The 23464-nt window shown below is 37.2% G+C and overlaps 1 protein-coding gene across 4 annotated transcripts in view; it reads right to left on the bottom strand.

Moving 5' to 3' along the window:
- The window catches only part of triob (trio Rho guanine nucleotide exchange factor b), a 186907-nt gene that overhangs the window by 125938 nt on the left and 37505 nt on the right, over positions 1-23464 (bottom strand). The window contains exon 1 of one of the 4 annotated variants that reach the window (XM_079837441.1): positions 13568-13792. The exons of the other annotated variants lie outside the window; for them this stretch is intronic. Coding sequence (XP_079693567.1) covers positions 13568-13664 — 97 coding nt within the window. The 5' untranslated portion in view covers positions 13665-13792. Of the gene's footprint in view, positions 1-13567; positions 13793-23464 lie in introns of those variants that run through there. 4 annotated transcript variants of the gene reach the window in all.

Here is a 23464-nt window from a genome sequence, read left to right as displayed (position 1 = left end):
AAGTTGTTCCAAAACTGAGTTTCTTTCTTCTGTTTAACACAAAAGATGATATTTTGAAAAATGTTGGTAATCAGACAGTTGACTTCCACAGTAGGAAAAAATATAGACTATGAAAGTCAATGGGTGCTCCCAACTGTCTGATTACCAACATTTTTCAAAATATCATCTCTGAAAAAGGCTATTGAAGCTATCTATTGAAAAATGAATCTGTTTTCAATAGCTAATTACTATAACCACTGTAAAAAAAAATTCAGGTCTCCAATTGAAACTTTTCTAGTGACTGATCACATCTAAATTTTTCAGTTGGCCAAATTGAATTTCAGTGAATTGATGCAATTTAATTAACAGAAATTCAATTTGGCATTCAATTCTTGCATTTCTCTATTTCAAAGATGTCAGGGAAGAGGCAAATTAATAATCCATAATAATTTGGAATATATATATATATATATATATATATATATATATATATATATATTTTCTGAATTTACTGTGTTGTAAATATAATTTATTCTGAAGCAATATTCTCACCAGTGTTCAATCAGCTTTGAGATATTTAAATCTGCATATCTTTTATATTTTTACCTTTTACGAAGGGCATTTTCCCATAATCTTATTATGCTTCAACTTTCATTTTAAATTCTTAAATTTGATTTATAAATTAAATTAGAATAAGACACTGTAGGGCTGTTACCAATTAAATTAAATAATTTACACTGAAAATGATATGAGATTGTTTTAAATATTTTTGAATATACAAATAAGAAATGTAGGAAAGAAAAAATTAAACTAAACCACCAGTAGGTGGCAGAATGCAAACGTTGTTGTTGCGGGAATATCTAAATCTTACCCAGATACAGCAATGCTATTTTCTGATTGGCTGTTTGGTAGCTATATTTTTTATTTGATTGGCTGGTGTCCAAATGGTCACCAATAGTCCAAAAACGTTAGTGATTCGCAATCGCAACCACAGTCCGCAACACAGACGGGTGAATTTATGAATGAAAGTTCTGTCACAAAACGATGTTGTTACGTATCCACACGCTTTTTTTAGTGGGTATATGGAAATCCTAGGCCTTTCCTAGTGGGTATACGGCGTATACCTGCGTATCACGTAGACTACACAACTGACTTCAGTGCCGTTCTTTGTTTTTTTCTAAAAGAAAAACTTAACTCCAAGTCTTCCAGAGTCGCGGCCATAGCCGATTGGAAAGACCGCGATTCGCCAGCTTCTTTGTTATCAAGTAGCACGCGAAACCGCAGCAACTCTGCCGATGTGCACGATGTGATTGGCCTGACTAGAGTTTGGTTTTTCCAGCTCGCAAGCCAACGGAGAGTTGCTAGGGTGCGTCTACATTTCTAGGCCAGGTGGATTTTAGTTTCCAGCATGTTTTGCTGGAGTAAATGTTGACATTTTATTTTATGCATTTTTTTGTATTTATGTTATGCACTTTTTATGCATAAAAAAATGCTAGAATTTACTGTTAATTTATATTGGACATTTACTGTAAAAGAATCAGTTGTTGATGTTTTTGTGGTTACCTTTGTGCCACTATGCCAATGTAGTGGTAAACTAAAATGTATGTATAAAATTAGGAAATTAATTTTATGTAAACACTAAAAATCAAACACCATGTGTGAAATTTACTTCAAAAATCAGAAAGTAACAATTTTGTAAATGACACAGTCGTGATCCATTCAACCCAAAACAACCAAAAAGGGTTGCACAGCCAGTGTTGTGCCTGCTATCTACTTTCCAGTATCTTCAGAATGTTGTAGTCTTGTGAGCACAAGAATTCAAATTCAATCAATTGCAGCAATATTTCCCAAACAAATTTGAGCTGAGGGGGGAGAAAGCAATATTTGCTAACAAGCATTTTTTGGAAAACACTATGGACAGAGAAAATTACGCCATTTTCAAATTGAACTGGATTAGTGTGGACACCAATAACGATAACTATAAAGATAACTATATTAGCGTCCACACCAGCGGACAATATTGTTCTGTTTATTCTAAGCGGGTGCTTGTCTGCTGCTTTAAATGCTCGAGCTCTTTATAACAAGATGGATTCTGATTGGCTGTCAATGTTTTTATCATTTATCAGCTGGAAAAAAAATAAAATAAATAGATTCCAATGATATTGTTTCTCTGTGCCATTATTGTTATAGCTGTGGTGTGAACTCTGCTATTTTTTTATATTGAGAACGATATTTAGAACTATATCTTTATCGTTATCTTTATAGTTAACATTACTGGTGTGAACGGGCCTTTTTAGTCATGTTCTTTACAAATAACCAGCTATAAATCTACAAAAGATAAAGCTACATCTTCCTTGTAAGTTTTTGTCCAAACAAGCAACAACATTTCACAGGACACTTTGTTGATTGCTATTTTTCTGAGTTGCTTGGTAGCTAAAGTTAACCCACAGTGAAATCTCATTGGTCCAAAATAGGCTACAGGCTGTACAAAAATGTATAAAAATAATCTAATTTGTTCTGATCAGATGTGATGTGACATGGCACACATTATTTTGGTAACACTTTATTTTATTTTAGTAGTTACACGTTACATGTACAGCAGTAACTGTTAATTATGCACAATTACAAGTAACTTACCATAAACCAAACCCTAACCCTAAACTTAGTACATGTTGTTAATTAATATTACGCAGTATTTATTTGTGTAACTACATTGTATTAACATCACCTTAAAATAAAGTGGGACCCACTTTAAATTAGGTGGCCTTAACTACTAAGTGCTAACATTTTAATTAATCATTTGATACAATGCACTTATTGTTTACATACATGTTTTTATATTGTACTTACATTTTAAAAAATACCTGAATGTAAGTACATCTGTAATTAATCTCTGTAGTTGCATTTGTAATTACACAGTTGACACTTCCCTTACACCTAACCCTACCCTTAAACTTACCCATCCCACCATACCTGTCCCTAACCCTACCCATATTCCACCTTAATATCGGAAAAAGTGGTTTGCAATACAATTTGAACACAGTAAGTACATTGTACTTATTTTTTGAATAACCTAATATAAAGTGGGGCCATAAAGGGAAACCATTATTTTTGCATTCAGTGGACAGAAAATTTACTTAAGCTGCTTTTCATCGACAGGCCAAATGGTTCTAAGAATGATAAGGAACGGTTACGGTTATACTTCCATTTCATTTATTCAGCCCCACAGTGGGAAATAAAACCATATCCGTACCTGCTTAGCCTGATCGGCACGGAATGGAAACGGTTAAACAATGAGAGCGGTTTGACCCAACGGTGCAAAAGCGGCTTTAAATGGTTAGGTTTACAAAAGCCAAATGGTAGAGCACCAAAAACTTCCACTGCTCAGACAACATTGCTTTGGAAAAATTACCCTACCAAAAAAAAAAAAATCTAAATCACATCCTCTTGCTCTTCCAGAGTCAGCATTCATTATTTACACTATTCACAGGAACGTTACAAAAGGGCTGATCAGTAATAGGACACCACAAGCGGAGCACAATCATAATATTTAATTGACACCAATGTTCAAAGCTAAAAGAGCATGATCTGAAAGAAATATCTAATTCTGCGGGAAAAACTGTGCCATATCTAGTGAAGCTTGTATGTCTCAAGGAAACAAGCGTTTCCCACTGTCGTAATATCCTACAACAACACGACCATAGAATTAACATCATATCACTCAGCAGGCAAGCTGATTTAATGACACTTAGTATCTGATGTGTCCAAAAACACCTAACTGTCCTCTGAAAGTCTGGGACGGAGTAAAAATAATAATAAGCTTTGCAAATGCTTCCTAAATTAACTGGTCTGCAAAGCGTGAAATACAAGTTGTCAATCAACCCTGGGGTCCTGTAATGCATTATTAATGACAAAACTGAATTTGAACACCATCACTGCATAGCTCAACAAAGGAAGTAATACTGGAGCTACATGCAGGGAAGAGTCACGCCGCTCTCCTGAGTACAACAAGAGGTGTTTCATGATGCCCAGAACTAGTCATTCAGCTAGTCACTAGTCATTCAGAATAGCCATACATTCCGATGGGTTCAATTGCTCAAACAGCCATGCCAAGAGTAAATGAGACTGTTAATATTCAGTTCACAGGCAAAATTCCCAATTGTGAACAGATGATGTCCTGGTTCTGGACAAGTGTGTGAACTTGACAAGCATTCAATGACATGACTACACAGAGTGCATGCAATGAATAGAATTATGGTGCAGCCTAGCGGTTTATTATCTCAATTGGTAATTGAAAGGTTGCAGGTTTGAATCCCACAAAGGGATTCGATTGGCTGTCAAAGGGTATCAAACTATTTAAATTCTAACCCTGCTTGCCACTGACCTTTCAGTTTACTGAACAATGATTTGAATAGGTTATCACTAAATGGGTGGTACTGGCATGAAAATCGAAAAAGATGTAGGATAGACTCATGTTGTCCATAGATACAAGAAGTTGCATGTCTCTTCGAAGACATATCACATTCAGAGAAAAACAAACAAACATGCACTTTATTTTACAGTACGTGCACTTATGTGTACAGCGTTCTTACCTAAGAAAGTACTGGGTAGTATAAGGTAACTATACAGGTTAAGGTTAGGTTTAAGGGTAGTTTCAGGGTTAGTGCCTATTATTACACAGTTATTATAATCAGTAGTATGTAGGCTACATGTAGAACAGTACTCTAGTACTACCTATATTACATAGATAAATACAGTATAATACAATACATTTCAGTATAATGCATAATAATACAGTATTATGTACTATTCACTTAAGTATATTTTGGATTTTACATGTAAACTAGGGAATGCATACAGAGGCTAAAGGGGTACAGAGAAAATCGTATTTCTAGTTTAAACAAGGAAAAAAAAATTGTCCAAAATTCCTGTTCACCATCGTAGTGCCTGGGACAGATCAGACTCAAAATAATTTGTTATATTTAATAATGAATCAACATTACTCCTCACCCAACTGACAAACTGTGTTAGAGTTTCTGTGGAACTAACACCCAGATGCAGAACCAGACACTGGCTACCATAGCAGCAAAAAATAAAAATGAAAAACTGTTCTATGGCCCAAAATCGTTTTAAAGAGAGTTTCTCACTCACTTCATTCACTTTGAAACAAACAAATAAACCCCTTTATCTACCTATACAACCATGTATGAATATGTATCCAATTGTCCGATCTTATGTTTTTCCTTACATTGTTTTGCCCACTGTCTATATATTAATTCAAACTCTTTTGAATTAATGTTTTAGAATTGCATACCAAAGTTAACCAACAGCACATGTATATCTCAACAACAACACATTCATTCATCCAACCTCCAGAGGGAACCCTCCCATGAGTATTGATTGACTCCACTTCCCCATAGGCTTGTTGTTTTGGTTCAGGAAGAACTGTAAAAGGCAGCTGCTGTTTGTTTGTGGCTCTCTGTGACTTTCTGTTTACAACTCTGCATAGCCTTACAGAACACGCTGATGACGTGCAATGTCTGTTTCGAGCAGGGTGTGCGAAGGTATTGAAATACATATGTTGACAGGCAGGTAGAATATCCCATGATTGCATTCGGGCTGAATTCAATGATTGGATTATTTTTTTTTGCTCCTGAGACTTCCACAGAAGATGTATGTGCATGTTTTAATAATTAGACAACTTCTATTATTTATTGCTATCAGGATGTGAAGAGAGTTTTAACCAGTATAACAAAAAGTGTTTATAAAAACATTGCCTACCCATTCTAATCAATAAGTTAGTTTATTAGTACATAGACAGTCATGCGATGTAAATGTATTAATTAATACATTTTGTATTATTATTGGCAGTATGCAATTTCGGCAGTACGACCGAACCATTACTTAGTCATTCTGTCCAGTTCAGGCAACTTTCAAAATAGATTGAAGGACACAATCCACTGTAGATTGATCTAATGTAGCAAAATAAACCGTTGCAGCTCAATTTACAAAGCTGTGGGACTGATTCAAATGATTCTGCCAATTTAAGCCACAATGAAAACAAAACGATTGAACAGTGTATATTGACTGAAACTGACCAACGCGGTCGGAGGGCTTCTATGAGAAACTTCTCATGCTCTGTGAGGTTCTGGCAAAACAAGGTAGGCAATATGGGACTCCACTCTCATGTACGGATGGAAACTTCTGGCTATGTGTATGTCTGTGTGTATGTTGGCTGGTGCTAGGCTACATTTCCTTTTTTTGGCTCCTGTCTAAATATAGGCCAGCCTCAGAGGTAAGGATGTGCCACTTTCTCAGCTTTGGGGATTGTGATTAAGCAGGCCAGTCCTCGGCCATGCCTCTGCGCACCAAGCCCGGTTCGCATCTCATTCTGTCAGTTCACATCAATCACGTCAAGTCAGAGACTAGACCTGATGGAATGAGGTGAGAGTATTAGCAGGCAGCTGTCCTATGGTCTATATGAGCAAAGGGGAGTTGGAGGTGAAGATTCAGTTTGCAGATCAGTAGTTCTAGAAACCTACTTCAAGAAAATAGGGCTTATCTGTTTCTGTATGTATCTCTGTCGATGCAGTCTGTTTAACCTATCAGCCGATTCATCAGCTGTTTATTTATCAAATGATATAACAGCCTATGAGATACAGCAGGTGACCACTAATTTACAATCAATTTCTGCTACTAGACATACACAATATTCAGTCAAGTTCCTCCACAGCAAACTGGTGCGCAGTCATGTTGGAACAGGAAGGGGCCATCCCCAAACTGTTCCCACAAAGTTGGGAGCATGAAATTGTCCAAAATGTCTTGGTATGTTGAAGCATTAAGAGTTCCTTTCACTGGAACTAAGGGGCCAAGCCCAACCCCTGAAAAACAACCCCACACCATAATCCATCCTCCACCAAACTTTACACTTGACACAATGCAGTCAGGCAAGTAATGTTCTCCTGGCAACCGCAAAACCCTCTCGTCCATTGGATTGCCAGACAGAGAAGTGTGATTCGTCTCCACTGCTCTAGAGTCCAGTGGCGGCATGCTTTACACCACTCCCTCCGACGGCCATGGAAACCCATTCCATTAAGCTCTCTACGCACTGTTCTTTTGCACAAAGTTTGGAGGTCTGTAGTTGACACACTTCTGCGCACTGTGTGTATCAGCATACACTGACCCCGCTCTGTGATTTTACGTGACCTACCACTTCGTGGCTGAGTTGCTGTTGTTCCTAATTGCTTCCACTTGTTTATAATACCACTAACAGTTTACCGTGGAATAAGTTAGGAAATTTCACGAATGGACTTATTGCACAGGTGGCAACTTATCCCGGTCCCACGCTTGAATTCATTGAGCTCCTGAGAGCGACCCATTCTTTTACAAATGTTTGTAGAAGCAGTCTGCATGCCTAGGTGCTTGATGTTATACACCTGTGAGAATTTAAGTGATTGGAACACCCATATTCAATGATTTGGAGGGGTGTCCCAATATTTTTGGCAATATAGTGTCTTCATGGAACTACTCAAGCTTCACTCACTGTTTAGGAAAGCATAATAAAGTTATTAAACCTATTATAGTATGACAACACTTTTTTGCAACTTATTTCAATATCCTGATAATACCGTATACCGTTATAAAAGCTTCAGCAATTAATTGCAACATGAAAATTTGATACCGGCACATGCCTATTTGTGATTTTTAAATCCCTACAAGATCTTCCATGCACCAACATCAGAAGGTTCTACTTGTCTACATTTGAAAGTTTCGAATTTTACAGTGTAACAGTGCATTCAAGAGGTGAACTAAAATCGTGGACTCCGCATGGAGTTTGTTGTGACAAAGCCAAGGTATGTTTACAGTACACGTTGGCATTACATACTGTATAGTCATGGGTTCAATAAGTCAACCATTTAAACATTTAATTTGATAATTAATTTGTTTAAAACTAATGTGTTGCTTTGGAGAACTGCACGTTTGTAGTCAAGTTTAGAGTATAACATTAGCTGTTTGAATTAGGGATGCAACAATACAGTTAGTCCACGGTTCAATACATACCTCGGTTTTTAACCACGGTTTTCGGTTCGGTTCGGTTCTGATGGCTTGTCACATCAGTTTTTTACTATTCTATTCTTAGGCAACAGGAACAGCAAGAGGTTAAGGGGAAAAAAATACTATTTTTTATTGCAATACTCTTTCTTTATTTTACTTAAAAGAATTGAAAAACCTTACTTAAACTTAAAACTTTACTTAAAAAAAAAACCCTTGTACACATTCCTAGTGTATTGTATAATATAAAATAAATATATATAAAGATTTACACTGGCAGCTCAGAGCTGCAGCATTTAAGTATGAAATTGAATGAATAAATGTAAAAATTAAACACTACATAGACTTCACTATAAAATATATGCTACATTGATTCTTATTAAAGCTATATTGTATTAGTTTTTTAGTCAAGTGATTTTCTCTTTGTCTTTTGTTGTTGTATTAACATTAAAGGGATAGTTCGTTCAAAAATGAAAATTCTGTCAGAGAAATGAATACAGGTTTGGAACAATATTAGAGTGAGTAAATAATGACATCATTTTAGAGGTGAACTGTCCCTTTAAGGACAGCGTGATCACTAGGCTGCTGCTGTCATTTTAAGACGTCCGTGCATCTAATATACAGACACACGCAATTTTACTTTAACTTTAGACATAACCGACTGTGTTTATGTTAACCTTATGTGTATTTGACAGTATTAGCGCAGTAAGATGACTACTTAGTTCATTAATCACGTGTTTGACAGGCGTTTAGTGCGTGCGCTCGGAAAGAGTGCATGTTTAAACCGCGCACGCGAATGAGCCGTCAAGGCTTTAAAACGCATGCAAATAATGAACTTCCTTGATTGTGAATATCTATAGTGTTCCGTGAGTATAACTCTACCACTAACGTGTGAATATGAATGTATGTCGCGTTGTTCAGTATTGGGATAGAGGCAAATGATAGAATTTGTAGAAAAATAATTAATTAAATGCAAAACCGAAAAAAACGCAATTCACAAGCGCGTATTGAACCGTGAAAGCCGTACCGAACAGTTCAATATTATGTTGAGAATTGTGGCATCCCTATTTTGAATGGTTACTTAGTTTCGTTTTCTTAAATCGCCATTTGTGAATAAAAGATATAACTTATGCTTTGTGCAGATCCAGCATGTTTTTGGGATTGAGGGAGATCCAATTTGTTACGGTAATGGTTTAAACATGAGCGCATGAAAGAGGACTGTTTGTGAAGTAGATTTTGTTGTTAATCATTTCATCATGTTAATATCAACCATGTTTTGTAAAACAAAGAAAAAAAGAAGCTAAAATCCACTATCGGTTGGACTATAGTTTCCAACACGGTTTGTAAAAAGTAAGGCTAAAAATAAAGCAAGCTAGATCATCACCAAACCAGCACAGTCCAACCTGGATCAGAATGGAAATTTTTTCTAGTGATGGAATCCACAGAATTCTTTTACAAGTACAATTTACCTCTTTTTGACAGTAAAACTGTCAGTCGTATTTAATCAGAATGATTTGATCTGCTGCATAGTAACCATTTCCCCTGTTCAGTTGCATTTTTCAAACATCAATGTTTCAAAACATTGTGCAACTTTCTCTCGATTCGCTTAAATCCTGATTTACTGGTATTAACTTTTGCAGTGGGCTAACCACACCTTGAAAAATACGGTATTAACTGACATCCGAGGAAAGAGAAACCAAGTCATTTTTCATTCTAGATGTGACCACAATGTTCTAGTCACACTATAAAGACATCCCAGTCTACATCAGCAATTCAGCCTAGAGTTCAAGCTGCCATAATACAAGCCAAATGAGTTGTCTGCCAACAATTAATTTTACTTCACATTTATATTTTGGATATTCCTGTGGTTGTGAGAGATGGCTGAGAAGGTATCTGAGCTAACGCCAGCTCATTTCTCTCACACATCAGCGCCTTCCGACACAGTCCCCACCTCGCATGAGTTATGGATCCCTCGGCCCATTCTCCTGTTTACGGGCTACATTTCTCCCCCTCTCTTCTGCCTCTCCATTGGCAACCTTTACCGACCAATTCCCATCCTAGCTTTTATGGGCCTTGTTCACAAGTCTTGATTGCTTGTTGTTTAACAACCAGTGAGACTCTATGATGGCTCACAGTCTCAACAGGGGAGCACCGGGCATGTTGAGACAGGGTTGCACAATCGCATGTGCCTTAGATATAACACAAGCGTTGAGGAAAAATTCCCCAGACATGAATTAATTTCACACTGCCATCCTTATGACAAATGGACTTCATTTCCCAGAGCTAGGCAGCCATTGAGAAGCTGGTATAAACTGATATCTGATCAGCATGGAAAGCCAGACTTGCTGCAGTAACAGTTGAAATCAATTGAAGTGGTGTGAAGTAATGTCAATGTGTCAAAGTCAGTCGGAGTCAAAACCAAAATATTGGAAAAACTACAAGAGAGCTCCACATGGGTTTGCAAATAAATCAAAGTCACCTTTTACTTTTGCAACAAAATAGGTCTACCTGATTAATCAGAGCTGCTCTGCTACAATTATGCCCTCTTATGCTTCGGTGATTTTACAATAAACAATTGCAACGTTTGTCTACTCTAACAAATCACATTTCCTAAAGCCCTTAAATCGGATGACTGGTAAACAGCAAGGAGTCAGAATTTCGATCCTGCCCCATTATACGTTGGCAGAATCTTTCATTTAAGGAAAAAATAATAATTTACATTAATTACAATTAAAAGATGAATATTCTTTAGATTTAACAAGGACAGAAATTGGTCCAAGAAAATGGTGCATAAAACCTAAATGCCTTTTTACCCATTTAAGACAAAACTTTAGGACCAGTGTCCTGAGATGGTATAGTATACCACATCTGTGCATCATAACAGATTAATAACTGTAACCATCCTAAAATAGACTTCAATAAATATATATCAATAACTAAGTTGCATACATATATAAAGGAATGACCAGACAATGTTGCAATACTATGTAGAGTGGTGGAAAAGGGTTGTGAAATTATTAATGAACCTTAATGCCCCATAGAGTGCCTCTAACGTATGAAAACAGTAAGATGATGCATTCTTATACAACAGATCACTATAGTAAAACCTACTTCATCAATTCAGTTTACATTCAAATTAAAATTATGAAGTGTTTCTCTACCACAACAATAGTCTTGTTGGATGATTTAGGGAAGCAAGTAGCTTTTATACTTTAATCTCTACTCTAACGAATCTGACAATGTTTAAGAAGAATACCTGAGAGTGGGATGAGTCTCAATCCTGCTTGAGCGTATTGCCAAGAGTGGCTATTCACAAAGGTTCCCATTTTACAGATACAATAATAGCCATCAAGCTACAGATATTGCATCTGCTCCCTGAGTTTCTGGGAAAGACTTGTGTCAACTTGGGTAAAGTAAGCTTTTAAACTAATGGTCAAAACAGCACAAGAGGGCGTTGCCAGTCTTATTCACTGCAGCTATTCACTTTGTGTCCCCTACAGCAGGCGAGATTTACTGGTGTTCCTGTGTGTGTTCTAAAGCTCTGGGGCTCTGAAGCCTGGCGAGCACTCAGAGTGTGCTGATTTATGATGGAATAGGTTTTGCTGATGGCTTCTAATCCACCTGTTAACTCCCAAACCCCCTGTGCACACACTTGCCAAACATCAGCAGGGCTGCTTATGTACAAGATTTATGCACAAATTTGCTCATTCAAGTTGGAGTATTTGCTTTGATTAGCTACATAACAACTTAAAAATAACTTAAACTCCATAAAATAAGAGTGAATTTTATCATCCATGGGAGCCTGCAGGGTTTATACATCATGGAGATTTTAGGTTACTAAATTTAAAGCTTTGCAAAAGGGATTCTGGTGAGGAAATCCAACAAAACTATAAGAGAAAGAACATAATGGTTTATTGTCACTGAGTGCAAAGCAATATAACCCAGAAACAGAATACATTTTGTGCACAAAAAACAAACAACAATAACGACTTTATTCAACAATCTCTCCTCGTCTGTCCCAATCTCCTACGCTGTTGTTATAGTGTAAACAGTGCAGCGTTTCCAGTTCTATGGCAAAATGGCAGCTTACCATTGACTAGCTCCTGCGTCAGCATCACACAGCATCACACGCATGCCTTGTGGTGCTCACGTGAAAAGCATCGGCCAATGGTAAGCCGGTGTTCTTACCTAGCGCTTTGAAAGCGCTGCACTGTATTTACTATGTCAACAGCGTAGGAGACTGGCACAGACGAGAAGAGATTGTTGAATAAATTCGTTATTTTTGTTTGTTTTTTGCGCACAAAAAGTATTCTCATCACTTCATAACAATAAGGTTGAACCACTAGTCAGATGGACTATTTTAACTTGAAAGTGGTAATTAAATTGCTGTATATGGAGGGTCAGAAAGCAGAATTAGTGTTCCTAAAACAAAGATCTGAACAAAGGTCTTACGGGTTTGGAACGTCATGAGGGTGAGTAATAAATGACACAATTTTCATTTTTGTGTGAACTATCCCTTTAAAAATAGGCTATTTTGAATGCTCAGTTCTAGTGGTAATCCAATAGTGCTTTCTCATTGGCTGATGCTAATATTTGGGGTGCTTTCAGACTTAGTTCGATTGCCTGGTCCGAACCAGAGTTCGATTGCCCACGCTCCCCTGCTGGATTGGTCACACATTATATTATTTGGGTCCAAAACGTGGTGAGTTTGCATCATTACAGCAACAGGGATAAACAGGAGCTGTTTATCCCTGTTGCTTGGTAAAGATGACGCAGGAGAAGGCGGCAAAATGCATAGCATTGCTCACCTAACTTTTATATTTTGGTTTCGGAACCTTTGGTTTTGTTTCCAAAGTGTCAGCAGCACATAACGACACTTGCGTCTACCGGCTGTGAATGTACGCAAACGTTCTTAAGACCACAGAGTTAATTTCTCCTAAAGGCGAACAGAAATGAGATTTACATTCTCACTGCTTGCAGTGCGTCAGACACACACAAACAGTTTTATCAAATCATACGTCATCAACATAGCGGTTCACTTCTGCAATGTAGTACGATTGTGTTCATATCCACAGCGAACCATACCACATGAACCATACTCCAGACCACCCTTTTTATTGAATCGGAAAACAGCGTTCACACCATCCAAGCGAACTCTGACATCAATCGAACCCAGGTGTGCTTGTGTGAAAGCACCCAGAGAGCAGGGTGGTTGATGGCCAATATACACTAATGTAGATATATGCATGCAAATATATACAATGCATTCTGCATGTTGTTAATCAACCAAGTGAGCACAGTTTTATCAGTAATTTCAAAATGGTAATTTGAATTAATTAGGTAATTAGGTAGATTAATTAGCCAGACACATATATTGACCTACCACTGCTCAAATCATCAGCATTCTTACAATCTCCCTAAACACTTCAATATTAATAGCAGAGTAGTTAATTTCAATGTTCAAAACTTGTTGCACTAGCATGCGCAAGATTCACATACACAAGCTTGTTGTAACAAAACTCTGAGTCTGACCTACCTTTATCAAATGCTGGAGACCACTCAGTGAGGCGTCCTTGCCTGTTTCTCACTAAGCCCACATAGAGGAAGCGAAACAACACTGTGAGGCTCGCCATGACTCAAATCACCCCATAAATCATAGCATACATGAATTGTCTTAAGGTACAAGTAGTGAAGTTGGCAAATGGATATGTGGGTGTCTTCAAAACAGTCCCGTGCAGTCTGAGGTCACAAGTGCTGTGTCTAAAATAACCAGAGAATGTAGCCAGTCACAGGCTAGATCAGCTGCCCATCAAAGAGAGAAGGAGGGAACAGATGACTGTTGAGATGAGAAGGGTTACAATGTGGTTACAGCAGAATGGGCACAGCTGCACTATTCCATACTCGGAGGTGTTACTCATCTGGCCTTTGGTTCTAATCCCCAAAATGCCCCCTGGTCCACTTTAGTATCCCTTTAAACATTACACTCCTGCCCCCCATTGAGCAAGTGTAAAACCCACTGTTGTTTAATTATAACCACTGATGCCACAATGGGATTAGTTTATCCTTTTGCACCCAAGTACCCCATCATATGATGATAGTGATACAGTTACAGACTTTCTCAGAAGAGCTCAATGAGTTGTCTGTGACGAGAGGCTCACTGCCCCAAACACTGCCCCAAGTATTCCCTGCAAAAGACATCTGTGTATCAGAGGACTTTTTAACCAAGGGCAAAACCTCGATATTGAGGGGGGTTCCACAAGGCTCTGTGTTAGGGACTTTTGTGAAATCTCCAATTGTCAAACAACAGAATCAAGTCTCTAAACTGTCTTGGATAAACAACTTAAGCACCGACAGAAAAAAAAGCTAATTCTGAGTGAAAGAACATCAGCACAGCATAAATTTTGCAGCAGGATACCAGGCCGCTGACACTACAAAATGACTTTTATTTTCACAGAACTGCCAGCTGCTCGCAAAGGAATACATTTAAACAACAAGCCCTTGTGGCTTACACTACTTTTTCACAGTTCTTCTCAAAGATGGGCAAAGTAAACAAGTCAAAAGCAATGTATTTTGTCTTGCCTTGGCTACTGCATATGTTGATGTATTTGTGTTGCGTCTGCAGTGTGGACTTCATTCGCTGCTTTAATGAAACAAGCTGTATAGTAGGGTAGCATGATTAATTGTATTTTAATCATGAACAATTTCTTCTTCTTTCGATTAATTACAAATAATTGTCACAATATTTGCCCCACTGATATTCGTCCTGAAATATATATCTTTTTTTTTAGATTTCTGTTATCTTTCCTAGTATTCCTACTTTGGGTTTGCCAAATGCCAAGGGAATAAATGCCCCAGACGGGGCTTTTCTCTTAAAAGGCTACATTTTCTGCACAGTTTTTTACTTAAAGGAGCAGTTCAGGGTCTTATTGTGTAGATAAGATAATATATTTCCCGTCTGGGATCGTGTAGAGCCCTTTGAAGCTGCATTGAAACAGGAATTTGGACCTTCAACCCATTGTACCGCGTTGAAGTTCACTATATGGAGAAAAATCCTGGAATGTTTTCCTCAAAAACCTCCATTTATTTTCAACTGAAGAAAGACATGGACATCTTGGATGACGTGGGGGTGAGTAAATTATCAGGGCATTTTAATTCTGAAGTGAACTACTCCTTTAATCTTCTCAATCTGGAAACCATGTGCATGCACTATATCTGTGCTGCACAAAAGCGTTGATGATCAGAAAACACCAACAAACATATAAGTTGGAGTTTATCAATGTTCATTGTGAAATTCTGCTCGGATGAAAGTGTCTTACAGCCAGCCTGCGTTCCTTCACGAGGCCGCATGTGCAATTTGCTGCTACTAAATCTGCAAGCGATTATGTAAATGTCCTTCTGTGCCCTCAATTTAGTTTAAAGCAGTGTCCTTTTAATCGATTAATATATTTAATATATCATGTACATTTAGTAAAAGTATTTTTCATTTGTCAATAATTGGTTGTCCGAATGATGATTTATGTCACAAAAATAGGCAATTTCAGAGCAAACACATAAATATTGATACCACTATGATGAGGCTGAAGATGAACAATATAATTTATCATAAGATAGACATCTTGCTCACTTTAATGTCACCTTCTCTCCAAACTCATTCTGTGATTTGTATTTGTCCACCCCATCTCAAATTACATGACATCACCCTGCATCCCATCTTGTCTGCATTCCAGTATGACAGGAGCTGCTTATATTCTTTCAGCACATACATCACAATACCACAGCGCAGAACTCCATTACAACATATAGCAGCATATTTCAGTTTACATCACTCACATGACAGGCATGTATGTAATGTATGTAACATTACCCTGGGGTCATGTCAGCCAGTAAGAGCAGTGATGGTGTTGAGCATGCTGCTGTCCTGGGAGAAGGAACACATTATGCTGGCCTGACTGAGCTGCATGTCATTTGTTGAACTGTCCTGTCATTGCAGTCCAGGGATGGCAAAGAATATATTCCCTTACAGTCAACAGAGAAGCACAATACTAGGGATGTGCCAACATTTTGGCCGCCGAAAATGGCATTTTCCAGTCCAAAAGAGAAAAACGGCCGAACATATATGGTGCCCTCAGTGTTCGGCACTCAGGTTTCACTCTAGCTGTTATCACTGTGCAGTGTGACGCTCAATAATCAATATTCTGCTCCATGCATGTGAGCTCAGCTCAGTTGCTCACGGCCCATGCGAATTCTCCACTCATGCTCGTCGGGAAAGCAAAGTCTGCTCTTTTCTATGTAGTAGAATACTTGTTTCTGTTTGCAATAGCCCTACTGTGCTGTAACATGGTGTGGTATAGCCATGCTGTGCAACGCTGGTAAAGTGACGCTACCCTCTTGTTCACTGACATGTACGCTCTTGCTCACATGCTCTGATTATAATAGCTTTGTAGGACTATACATCATTTGGATAATTGGACAAAAAACAAATCTGTTAAATCTAATTATGTTACATATAGAACTGAATAAAGAATAATATATTGATATTTAATATTAATATATTTTCTGTATTTTCTCTTTAATATGAATATATTTTAATATGAATATATTTTTCTTATTTTATTTTATTGGCTTGTTTTGTTTATTTCTATTCAGTATTATTAAATAAAAAGTCTACTATTAATACAATTATACAAAAAAAGCTCATTTAAAATAATAAATAAAAAATACATTTTTAAAAAGCATTTTCGGCTTTGAGCATCCAGAATTTGGGGTTCTCAGGATTTTCATTTCGGTGCATCCCTACACAGGACAGCAGGGGTGGCCACAGGACTTCAAGAGAATGAAGAAAACTGCACAAAACTAAAAAAAATAAAAATAAAAAGAGAGAAATGGGAGAGATCATGGAAGGATAAAAACATTGCAGGTTGTGGCTTCTACTATGAACTAAAATGTGTACTTTTGAGAATGACGTAAACCATTGTTAATAAATAACAAATTATAAAATAAAACCAATGAAGAAATCATATTATATTTATAATACTTTTGTAGTGTAAAATAAAAAATAAAAAAATAATGTGATAATAATAATAATAATTTTATTTTAAATATAATTTTTACAACAGTAAGATTACACTATTAATATTTATGGCTATTAGGCCCAGTTTCACAGACAGGGCTTAGATTAAGTCAGGATTAGGCCTTAGTTCAATGAGGACATTTAAGTAGCTTTAATAAACAATAAACCATAGGGCTTTTATTTTGGTGCAACAAAAGGGAGACCTTCAAGCTTCTCATTTGCTGACAACAGATTTCAAATTCTGGAGCATGGAATTTGCTGTTGGACTTTTTTTTTGGACAAAGTTGAAATTGCCAAAAAAAACTTCCTTGTGTCGCACAAAACGTTTTCATTTTTACCTGAAAAAGCATGCAGGAATTTACAATTCAAATATCCACTAAAATCGCTTACCATCCGTACATCTTGCACATCTTAAAGGTCCCATGGCATGGCATTTTTCTATTATTTTATAATGTTTCCTGAGCTGTACTTATATTGTTAGTATGACTTTTACATCATAAAATGTCATAATTTAGAAATAAAAGGCATTTTTTCTATACTGCTGTTTGCCCTGTGGCTGAATGCCCTGCTTCAAGAGGCGTGTCTGCTGTGAGACTTCAGTAAAAACACCCACTGTTGTGATTGGCTGACATCTTTGCATTTTATATGAGCGGAGGGGGCGTGGTTTATCGAGGCACGAGCAGGCACGAGTCTGCCAGGGAGACGGATGGACCTGAGTTCACTTCACATCAGTTCTCAGCATGTCTGAACTGTTTTAGTTACAGCATATACTTTAGGTTATTAGTCTATTTCTAGTCGGAGGGACTGTCACTCATGTCAGAAAGTTAGTAACTTTAGTAAATTATGGATCAGCGCTGACTGGAGACGCGAACCGTTTAGAACGATTCAGTCCGATTTGGTGAACTGATTCGGTTCACTAAAAAGAACTGGTTCAAAAGAAAGATTGTTCGCGAACCGGACATCACTAATGTATCAGAGACTGAGCTCAGCGATTGCTAACAAAGTTATTTATAGTAACTACTGAGTTATGAGAGCGCTGTCAGTCAGCGCGAGTTTATTGTGTTTGTATCTGAGAGTTCTGAATAAACAGTCACACCGAGTCCGTCTCTTCATCATTATTCTACCAACTTTGTAACACATGCAAAGTACCATTACAGCTGTCGAAAATGAACGAGTTAAAAGTAAGTGTTGATAATAGCATTATTTTTAAAATAAAATAAAAGCGTCAGTGACGCGCGTTGAGTACACAGCGCAAACAAAGACACAACAGCAGTAATCGGATGTAATCCAGTTTATTGTGGGGCTAGGCTGGCTAGCCCGGATATGCTCAAGCTTACCCCCCTTCTGCTTAATCTCACGCCGCGTTTGGTGCCTCCGCTGTGGGCCAGATGCAGTACTGTGGGTCGGGGATGTTGAAGGCCGAGCTTCGGCGTGTGTGAGGTTTATCTCTGCTGATGTTGAGCAGAAACTCATGACTGTATGCACATTTTAGAACCGATAGACGCGACGAGGACGTACAAAAACACTGACTCACAAGATATAAAACACGAAAACACCGTTCTGTCTGGAGAGAGAGAAGCCGCATTGTGTGCACGAATAATAAATAATTAGCTACACATCAGAAATCACTGATCACAGATCAGAAGGAACTGAAAAAAGACTTCTGTTTTCATTTGTACATCCAAACACTGAGAAACTGCCAGCGTTCACTCGTTCACAAGCAATGATGCAATGATCTCTCGACGAGCGTTTGCATGGGCGTGCCAGATTCTCTGGGCGGAGGAAAGGGAGGAAACTGTGCCTGCTTGGACGTCAAACCAGGAGACTTCAGGATTGGCTAGTCTGGCCTGTCATTTTCTCAAAGGCAGAGAAAGACAGCCACAACTCGGTTTTACACCGATCAACATTTCTATCCACTTGGGGACAATATTCAGGCTAGGGGAACTCATATTAATGTTGAAAAACCTCATAAAATGAAAATGTCATGCCATGGGACCTTTAATATATTCAGCATGTACTTATTTGAAATGTACTAACCTTTATTTTACATATACTGTAAAATAGTATGGATAGTATGTATGAGTAAGAGGAGGAGAAACACAAAGTGTACCTGGATGAATAAAAGTTTCTGAGAGTACAAACATTGATTTTACCAACCACTACTGTCAATGAATTCAGTTTCATCGGAAGTGTCAGCCTTTGCATTTCAGTTCCACATCTCAGTCTACATGTGGGTGCGAACACTGCATGTGTCCTTTAACAATGCAATGCTCTCAATCTCAGAACAAATACTTCATAATTAAAGCAGAGACTTTTCATAGTCCTGAAGGAGCCTTAGGTTCAGTTCAGTTCAAATCAATGGCAAAGCATCTCAATAAAGTATGGGCTGACTTAAGGGGGCTCTGTAAACTCACAACCATAAAGATCATAAAGAGCCGTACAGTGGTTCCTGCCATGATGCTAGGGGCATTCTAAGTGTTGTCAGGGTGCTGCTATGCAGTGGCTGAGTTGTTCCAAATAATATGTTTTAATATGTTTCTGTGCAGTTAGGTTGTTCTGGGTGGCTGCTAGGTGAGTTCAAGTCAAAAGAGTGCAAGACCATGTCTTTATGATATTCTGGCTTCTAGATATGGCTCTGGTCCTTCCTTCAATATACACTGCCATTAAAAAATTTGGAGTAAGATTAGATTTTTTTTTAAAGAAATGAATACTTATATTGACAATAAATAAATGTATAATGTTACAAAACTATGTATTTTAGATCAATGTCTTCACACTGATAATACTAAGAAATGTTTCTTGAGCACCAAATCAACCAAATGATTTCTGAAGAATCATGTGACACTGAAGACTGGAGTAATGATGCTGAAAATTCAGCGTTACCATCAAATAAATAAATTACATTTCTAGGTTTCAGTACCATAGCAAAAACTATTGTAACAATTATTTTTTAATAGTTTATTTTTATTGTACTATTTGAGAAAAATAATAATAATGAAATTGTTATTGCTATTAGTAGTAGATTTGCTTGCCTACAAACATTCTTGCAAATATCTTCCTTTGTGCACAGAAGAACAAAGAAATGTATACAGGTTTGGAACAACTTGAGGGTGAGTAAAATCTTACCGACCCCAAACTTTTGAACATTAATTTCTATAAGGATTTTTGTCAGTAAAGTTTTCTCAACAAGCCACGTGATTTGAGGAATCGTTTATGTCCACAGCACACACATGGTTAGGGCTTTGTTCAATTCTTGACTTTGAAAAAAACGAGGCAGAAAGATATTAAGATGAGGTGGGCGATGTCACTCAGGGGCCATTTATATGACACCGTTTGCAACAAAAACAGAAAACTTTTGATGTGTTTTGGCCATTCATTTACATGACAACAGCATTTTGGGGGCCAAAAAACACTAACTTTTAAAAACAGATTTCAAAGTGCAAGTTTTTGAAAACTATACCGTTATCACCTCTGTGTAAACTACAAAAACGCAAATTTGTGAAAGTGGTGGAATCATGCATATTACATGTTCAGTCTATAGGCGCATAGTGCTTCTTTACAAAGCGACATCGCCAACTACTGGCCTGGCAGCATAATACAGCGTTTTTTGTTTGTTTTTGCAGGTCCCTGTGAATGGGGATCGTTTTGTCTGTACGTGAAAACACAAAGGAAAATCTTTTCCATATTTAGTACATTATTGTCGTGTAAACATACCCTCAGTTGTCAATCAAGTAATTTCACTCAATCTAATGCAGCTGGTGATATAGTTAAACTCAATTATCAATGGACGTAAGGTAGTCAACAAATCTGTCTAGCTGACTAAAGCCTTCAGGAGCCTCATCTCATTTTCACCAAGTAGGGGGTCCATGGTGTTCTATTTCCCTTTAGTCTGTGTCTTGTCTGTGTGTAAATAGATTCACATGCAAGGAGAGCAGGATGAGAGAATTGGCAGCAGTAATTATATTCATAAATCCATTAGTCCTTAGGCTGTGCATGGGATGTCCTCTCATGTAACACTGGGAACAGACTGTCACTTCTCTCACACTCACACTATGGAGGCACATTAATGTGCACATTAATTCCCACTGACCAATGACGTTGTCGGACGGACACATCGTATGTCCAAATACTCTACTTTTCAGGGAGTTACAAAAAATATGGAGACAACAATTGACAACAAAAACTGCATTGTTTGCATTGTAAATTCTCTGAAAGGCTTCTTCTGCTCATCCAATATTGTGATGTTGATATCATTATTATCTACGCTACACTGAGCTGAAGTGTGGGCTAAACAAGTGTCTAGACACATTAAAAATATCTTTTGTTTTTAAAAGCATGCAGTGCAATATGAGACCTTCGGACAAAGTACAAATCCAGTCAAATATTACATTTCCAGGATTCTACAAGCTCTAAATCACTAATCAGCATCATCAAAGAGCAAAAGTTTCTTTATTTCACTTACATTTCTTGAAAGTCTCTGAAAAAAATAGGACAAGAGAGGGAGGAGTGTGGCTTCTACTCCTAATTTTGGACGCACTGCTCTTATTTTCACTAATTGCAGGTCTTCTAAACTGGGTTTCCATGCAGGCAAACAGCGCACAACCACAACTGCTCAAACTCCACCCCAAATCCCTCCAAAATATAGACTTCATGCAGAAGTCACTCCTTTAAAACCTGCTCTAACGCAGACACCACAGTATGTTTGAACATTGCTCATATTCCAGATTTATATTTAAATATTACAAGATATTCATAATTTTGCCAACTATGATATCACTGTGCACAAAAAAATAGCATATGCATGCATACAGAGTGGAATGCAACATTCTCATATGAAACTTAAAAATCTCATGTTGAGAAAAAAAATAGTTGACAGAGTCAGATTCCCTCCCAGCAGGTGTCACTATGTACTGTATTATTGCTCCATATTTTGAACTACGCTACCCACAAGCCTCTTCTGTTGCATGCCAGGCCATAATAAAAACATGGATCTAATAAGCAAAGGCTCTCGGGTGGTGAGTTGCTAAGCACACTATATTCCAAGAGCAAAAATCTTTCTTTCAAAAAACAGCGGTGCAATTGAAGTGGTAACTCACAGGGAAAGCTGTAAAGAGACTTGCAAGATATTGCATGGAGAGCTCATGAATAATCAAGACATGTTGTTGTAAAAACCCTATAGGAGGGTTGAGGGTAATGTGTGGGGTTAGGTGTCCATGTTCTCAATAAACAAAACAAAATAATAAAATAAAATAAAAAATAAATAAAATAAATAAAATAAAAATAGTAAAATAAAAAAAATAAAAATAAAAATAAAATAAAATAAAGCAAAAAAAATAAATAAAAATAAAATAAAATAAAAATAGTAAAATAAAAAATAAATAAAAATAAAAATAAAATAAAATAAAATAAAGCAAAAAAATAAAATAAAAATAAAATATAATATAATATAATACAGAATAATATAATAACATATAGAAAATTTAAAAAATCAAATACCGGTACATAAAATCAAAGGAGAGCATCTTCACATCCCAACCTATGCTTATTTCTACTTTTCTAAGCTTCTAAGTGATATTGTCAAACAGTAAATACACCATAGATGCAAGCACCAATGGATTCTCTCTCTTATTTAAGAGAAATAAGATGGAGGAAGTACGATAATCCTAAAAGAATGAGTTTTCAAAAGTGTTACCCGAGAAGGGCTAGTTTGGCAGTTAGTCTCAGTGATTTGTACCATTTCCTCTAAAAGATGGATGAATATTGACAACGTCATAAAATATTAAGAGCTTGTGAGGTTGCAGGGGCTTCCTGAGATGAGAATTCAAAATTGACCCACAGTTTCCTGAAGCATTTACTTCTTTTCACTCTGGGAAGATGGAAAGCACATGACAACAGATTCATCATTAAGGAAGAGTTCTCGCAGATAACTTCATAGCACTACTGAAGGATTAAAAATATTTGCTGAAACATATGGGGTGAATATTTAACGGTATACAGTATCTGAAATATAATAGTATGTCAACCTACTTTCTGTCTTCCCAGTTTTAATGAGATGCATCATTGCATCTTCACACATATAACATGCGACAGAATGTGCAGATGGATGCACTGTGTTTTGAACCGATTTGCACTCTAGGGTATCTCAAAATTTGCCAAGACTTCGGCGCTGTTGAAAGGGATTTGGAGTGTCTTCAAAGAAGCACCTTGAAGAACAGGTTCCAAGATAAGGTCTCATTTATAAAATTATTAAATAAAACTCTATCTATCTTGTCTGTCTGTCTGGCCAAAAAAATGTTTGTTCAATCATTGCATTCGGTTCGATATGATGTCCTACCTGCCTGTCAACATATGTATCTCCATACC

Source organism: Gobio gobio (genome assembly GCF_949357685.1).
Source record: "Gobio gobio genome assembly, chromosome: 15".
NCBI classification, from domain to species: domain Eukaryota; kingdom Metazoa; phylum Chordata; class Actinopteri; order Cypriniformes; family Gobionidae; genus Gobio; species Gobio gobio.
The sequence above is the reverse complement of the archived record's forward strand: the minus strand, read 5'-3'. Positions and strand labels throughout refer to the sequence as shown.